Genomic DNA, 6,745 nt, shown 5'->3' on the forward strand with positions numbered 1-6,745 from the left:
AGAATTCTAGTTTAACGATATCACTCTTTACTCAAGTGGAACGGACTATATATTTTTTCCACCTCTGTAAGCAAAGTTCATTTTATCAGTTTGTAGAACTGGTGTCCAGTTTTCTACCTAGCCATGCCTATTTATATCTTTGCAATCAAGAAAGATTCTCCATCTCTAGCAACAAAGCATCATCTTCCTAAAGTTCACTTAACTGTATGAAGAACTGTGAGGATCTAAATTCTACAGTATTTCCCTTTGTAGAGTTTATTAAACTCTAATGCTAGGCACATACACATCTTTGAAAACTGCCTTAAACTTTTTCCTTCCTGGGACTCCCTGTAAATGAATTTCATTCTTACTGTCCCAATCCCAATCCTAGGAATTAACTGAAAAATAAATTACAAACGTGAGCAGAAAAGCCTTCACAATGAATCCTAAACAGTTCAATTACATGAAAGGCGTATGCCTTCCCACACCCCTGCCAGACTCTGATTTTCCCATCCTGGCAACTGTGACATTACAGAAACATCTGTTCCTGACACTGTTCAACTGTTTAAATAACCAAGGAGGAGAAAAAAAAGATTTACAATTAAATAGTATTTAGGGTCCCAATTGTCAGAGTCCAAAAATCCAAAGGTCATCTATGCAAAATTAGGACATGCATTTTTCTCCAAAGAGTATCTTTGGCTTTAATCTGATTCTCAAAAGGATCCTATGATCCAAGAAAGTTTAAAAACCATTGAAACAGTAATTTATTCCTGAGCTATTTGGCTGCCATCGATCCATTTGTTATAAAACTGAAGGGAAAACACACATTTGAATCACTTCTTCTAAAGCTTTAGTAAGTGATCTGTTCAAATAAGCAATTACATAAAAGAATAAAACCAAATTTCCAACCTAAAATTCTGACAGGAGAGTCAACATGATGGTTAAGGCCTATTTCATATTCAAACTTCAATCTATGAAAGAGGAGAGAAAGGTCTCCTCTTTCAAATTAAATACTATAAAAACAATTTTAAAAAAGTATCAATAGTCCTAAAACGCAGCAACTCCATCTCAAACAAGCATGACACATTTCTGATCAGATGAAGTATTTATAAAGGTAGCTTGTGTTTTAAGCATGTAACACTTTGGGTGATGACAGAAGTTTCTCCTCTTTGGATGAAACCTGCCTAAGGCTGTAGAGATGACCGACACTCTGCAGGTATAACTACTGAATAACTACTGTGGGCTTTACATGATCTTCCCTCCAGCAGGAGACCACAACTGAGTCTAAAGTCAGATCCACTGGGTCTGTGGGTAGGCAGGGTTGATTCAAACTTAATCCTTGTTTGTATTCATTTGGATTACCGCAAAAACAGCTAGGGACCAGAGTGAATGTCTGGTGAGGTGGAACTGCAGAGGTGAAAGGTGTCCAACATTTTCAATTCGGCAGTTTCTTCAAGGTGTGTAAAAATTCACGTGCAGAAGGTCTGGCAGTGTCTTTTGTAAGTTTTCGTGTTGCCGTATTTCTGAAGGAGCTCTAGGGCCTGCTGGTGCATTTCCTGGGCCAGACACCCAGGAAAGTGGGACCTGATGAGAAGCAGGACGAGGCAGCACTCCAGCACATCTGGGAAGGGCCAGGCCTGAAAGACGATGACATGAGGATGAATAAGGAAGCATTTGCAAAAGAGCCACAAACACCTTCACAGAAGGCACCAGTGACTCAGGTTCATCTATAGACACTTCTTGGACACAGCTGATCCAGCTCTCTCCTAAGGCAATGTCCTGTCTTTCTCTTCAATGGTTACTCCAAGGAGAAATGACACTCAAAACTGGGATGGCTACGGGGATGTCCTTCTCAATGGCACAATCTCTTTCTACAGCACTATGCAAATCAACCCTTAAAAATGGTGCTTCTATTACTATTTGGGCCCACAGCCAAAAAGACCTGTCCATCTGTAAGCTGTCTAATACATGGCACCAATCTAAATTTTACTTCTTACCTATTACATTTATTTAGTTTCTCTGAAGACTGAGGTATAAAATTACTTGTGTGATCAATAATTCTACTCTCACAAAACATCCTAGCTAACCAAAGTAATCAGATTCTAAATTCTTAAGCTCATATGAATGGGGAGAGATTTTAGAAACTGAACAGAGAGGTAGCTGACCTATAAGAAGGTGGTATAGTCAAGTGAGAACACAAAAAGTGATGCTTTACCAAATGAACTGCTTTAACTCTTACCTTAATGCTCTCAGGAAATTTCGCCATTCTCTCATTTGCCTCTGTAAGCCTTTTGGTTAATTCAGGCAGAGAAAGTGGCTCATTTTTTTCTTCTTTACTAGTTAAAAAAATAAAAGGTGTAAGTTGTATGTCTTGCCCTGGGTAACATTTTTCTCCCATTGATTTTACTGTGATAAAATGTATATAACATAAAGCTTACCATTTTAGCCATTTAAAAATATATAGTTCAGCGGTTTTAAATACCTTCATAATGTTGTGAAAAACATCCCCACCACCCATTTCCAAAACTCTTGTCGTTTTGTAAAACTGAAATTTTTATGCCCATTAAACAGTAACTTCTCATTCTGCTTCCCTCAGCCCCTGTCAACATCATTCTCCTTTCTGTCTCTATGATTTTAACTATTTTGAGTACCTCATATAAGTGGAGTCATACAGTGTATGTCTTTTCGTGACTGGCTTATTTCACTCAGCATAACGTCCTTCCTTGGTAAGGCTGAATGGATATGGCACATTTTGCTTATCCGTTCATCTGTCAGTGGATACTTAGGTTGCTCCCATGTTTTGGGTATTATGAATAATGCTGCTATGCACACAGGTGTGCACATATTTCAGACCCTGCTTTCAATTCTTTTGGGTATATACCCAGATGTGGAAGTGCTGGATCCTATGGTCATTCTATTTTACATTTCTGGAGGAACTGCTGCTATACTGTTTTCCGCAGTGGCTGCATCATTTTACATTTCCACCCACCGGCACAAGGGTTCCAATGTCTCTGCATCCTCCCCAACACTTGTTCTGTTTCTCTGATAGCAGCCTAATGGCTATGAAGTGCTACTTCACTGTAGTGTTTGATTTGCATTTCCCTAATGATCAGATATTGAGCATCATTTCCTGTGCTTACTGGCTTTTTAGAGAAATATCTATTCAAGTCCTTTGCCCATCCTTGAACTGGATTATCTTTTGTCATGCCTGGGTAACTTTTATCTTTTATTTTTAAAATTTTTTAAAAATTTAAACTTTAGCCCATGACACGGTAACTTTTATCTCATTTTATAAATAAAATTCCTTTGTCACCTGGCTTCTTAAAATTTAATTTTTTTTTTTGTAGAGACAGGATCAACCAGGCTGGTGTGAATGGCACAATCGTATCTCATTACAGCCTCGAACTCCTGGGCTTAAGTGATCCTCCCACCTCAGCCTCCTGAGTAGCCGGGACTATAAGTGTATGCCACCACAACTGGCTAATTTTAAAAAATTAATTTTTCTAGAGACAGGGTCTCAATATGTTGCCCAGGCTGAACTTGAGCTCCTGGTCTCAAGTGATCCTCCTGCCTCAGCCTCCTAAGTAGCTACAGGGTATATGCTACCACACTTGGTTATTTTATTTGTATTTTTTGAGATGAAGTCTCCCTCTGATGCCCAGGTTGGAGTGCATTGGTGTGATTTTGGCTCACTGCAACCTCTGCAGCCCAGCAGGTTCAAGTGATTCTCTGGCCTCAGCCCCCCAAGTAGCTGGGATTACAGGCATGTGCCACCATACCCGGCTAATTTTTTTACTTTTAGTAGAGATGGGGTTCACCATGTTGGCCAGGCTGGTCTCAAACTCCTGACCTCAAGTGATCCGCCCACCTCAGCCTCCCAAAGTGCTGGGATTACAAGCCTGATCCACTGTGCCCGGCCTTTTTTTTTTTTGTAGAGACAGGGTCTCACTTTGTTGCCCAGGCTGGTGGTAAACTCCTGGGCCAAGTGATCCTCCTGCTTCAGCCTCCCAAAGTGCTGGGATTACAAGCCTGATCCACTGTGCCCGGCCTTTTTTTTTTTTGTAGAGACAGGGTCTCACTTTGTTGCCCAGGCTGGTGGTAAACTCCTGGGCCAAGTGATCCTCCTGCTTCAGCCTCCCAAAGTGCTGGGATTATAGGCACGAGCCACTGTTCCTAGCCAGCAGGGTTATTTTTCATTCCATCTTGCACGTGCCTCAGTACTTACCACTGGCTCTGAGAACTGGAGAGGGGCTGCTCTGCTTCTACTTCCAGTTCATTCTTATCAGGACCATTTGCTGTGGATTTACAGAGTTGACTCCTCTGGTGCTGGCGGATCATTTCTGCCAAGGTCTCTTGGACTTCAGCAACAGTTCTCTGTGAGTTTTGGAGACTGGCATGCTTTTCTGAAAAGAGCTCCTTAAAAGTACTCAGTATTCGCTCACCTTCTTCTGTGAGTCTCAAGTCTAGTTCCGAGGGTCTGTTTGGCTCTGGCTGAGAAGTTTCAGGGTCAGTTGCTTCAGTGCTGGCAGCGTCTAACTGCTGGCTTGGCTCAACAGAGAGTGTTCTGTGACCAGTCCTTACCCAGACACTGGAATTTGGGCAAGGCCTAGAGAGAGACCACCAGAATTCATACAGACGCCCATAAAGAAAAAAGGCCTCCAAACTTTTGAAAGCTGGCATGGCAGGGGACTGACGGTCACCCAATTTGTCTCTTAGGTGGTCACAGCCTAGGAAAAGAGAAGATACTGGGTCATGCATTTCTCTAGTTGCCAGAAATCTGGCTTCCTGCCCTTATGTTCTATTTCTTATCACCCAAGAAGCAGACCCCAGGAAAAACGACAACAGTGTGATCCACGGGACCACATGCCTTTCCACCAAGAGCCAACTGGAGGCTAAACATTTCCTGGCTTGGGACAAGCCATTACTACATCCTAGGAGTCATTCAAAGCATGATGGAGTCCATTTGTCCTACTGAAGGCTCTGGGGCCACAATGACTGAGGTAAGATCACACTGTCTCGCTGAAAAATCACAATGATTTAGTTCAGTGACTATGCAGCCCAAGGAATGTCAATCTTTTTGCTGTTCTTACTAACATGTAACTACATTCCTATTTCTCTCTCCCTTAAACTGTGTGGAAAGTGGACAGGAGGCAGTAAGAGGGTAGGGCCAGGTAAAGGAAAGAGTATAGTAATTCTTAAAAGCTTGGGTAAGAGAATCCAAACTTTCTACTGAAATGACACAGCTGGCCAATCTCCATCTTTTAAGAATTTTGGTACTCCCAGTGCCACACCACTAGTGGTGGTGATGTTGTCCACTAAAGGGTGTGCCTCAGGCAGCGGGGAGTCATTTACCGTCAGGGAGAAAAGCTGAGTACACTTCCTGCATGATGGTGAAGCTCCCTGAGTCATAGCTCCGGACCACTGCCTGAAGGAGCGCCTGCACAGCCTCGTCCCAGGAGGCCATCTGCTGGCTCAGCACTGCCAGGGTCAAGTCATGGCAAATGTGAAGCAGGAGCTGGAGAGAGAAGCCAGAGTCTGGGGTAAAATCCTCCCATGGTAGGCACAGAGGATGCCACCAAACTGTTCCTGTGAACCGCATTTGGAAACAAGTACACACAATTCACACTTGAGAAAGTTCCTCTTGTCTCCGCCACCCATTTTTGCTTCCCCCATCAGAAACTCTCATGTCTAGCTGCACAGCAACACCTACGTCCCAGTGTTAAAGTCTGTTCACACTGAGAAAACACCTTTACATTTGCATTTAATTAAAACAAAAAGTGAGTTTCTGGAACTAAAAGCTGTAATCAAAAACACAATAAAGGCTGGGCGCAGTTGCTCACACCTGTAATCGCAGAACTTTGGGAGGCTGAGGTGGGTGGATCACTGGAGGTCAGGCGTTCAAAGACTAGCCTGGCTAACACAGTGAATCCCCGTCTAAAAAAACTCAAAAATTAGCTGGGCGTGGTGGTGCAAGGCTGTAATCCCAGCTACTCAGGAGGCTGAGGTGGAAGAATCGCTTGAACCGGAGAGGTGGAGGTTGCAGTGAGCCCAGTTTGTGCCACTGCACCCCAGCCTGGGTGACAGAGTGAGACTCTACCTCAAAAAAAAAAAAAAACCCAAAACAAAATAAAACAAAGCTTGGAGTACAACTAAGAAAAATGTGCTCAATTTTAAGTATGTAGTTTGATAAGTTCTGAGAAGCATATATAGCTCCATAACTACCAGCAAAATCAAGACAGAACATTTTCATCAACTGAAGATACGCCCTCCGGCTCCTCTGCAGGCCATCTCCTGGCCCCATCCCACTGGCAACCACTGAACTGGTTGTTTTGTCACTGTAATTTTTTCTTTTCTAGAATTCACATAAATGGAACCACAGAGTATATGGTCTTTTGTGTCTTTAATGCTTTTGAGAGTCACCGATATTATTATTATTTTTGAGACGGAATCTCACTGTCGCCCCGGCTGGAGTGCAGTGGCGCGATCTTGGCTATAAGCTCGGCCTCCTGGGATCACGCCATTCTCCTGCCTCAGTCTCCTGAGTAGCTGGGACTAAGGCGCCCGCCACCACGCCCAGCTAACACCAATATTATCTGTGTGGCAGTAATTTGTCCCTTTTTTTTTTTTTTGAGACAGAGTCGTGCTCAGTCACCTAGGTTGGAGTGCAGTGGTGCGATCTTGGCTCACTGCAAGCTCCGCCTCCCGGGTTCACACCATTCTCCTGCCTCAGCCTCCAGAGCAGCTGGGACTACAGGCGCCCGCCACC

The 6,745-nt window shown here is 43.3% G+C and overlaps 1 protein-coding gene across 1 annotated transcript in view; it reads right to left on the reverse strand.

Annotated features, from left to right (window-relative positions):
- Window positions 1-719: 719 nt before the first annotated feature.
- Window positions 720-6,745, reverse strand: part of GEMIN5 (gem (nuclear organelle) associated protein 5) — a 53,272-nt gene continuing 47,246 nt past the window's right edge. Inside the window, 4 exon segments of the mRNA XM_011931667.1 lie at window positions 720-1,616; window positions 2,219-2,315; window positions 4,205-4,706; window positions 5,332-5,494. Of these exon segments, the coding sequence (XP_011787057.1) occupies window positions 1,449-1,616; window positions 2,219-2,315; window positions 4,205-4,706; window positions 5,332-5,494 (930 nt within the window). The 3' untranslated portion in view covers window positions 720-1,448.

Source organism: Colobus angolensis, unplaced genomic scaffold (assembly GCF_000951035.1).
Source record: "Colobus angolensis palliatus isolate OR3802 unplaced genomic scaffold, Cang.pa_1.0 Scaffold90, whole genome shotgun sequence".
Taxonomy (NCBI): domain Eukaryota; kingdom Metazoa; phylum Chordata; class Mammalia; order Primates; family Cercopithecidae; genus Colobus; species Colobus angolensis.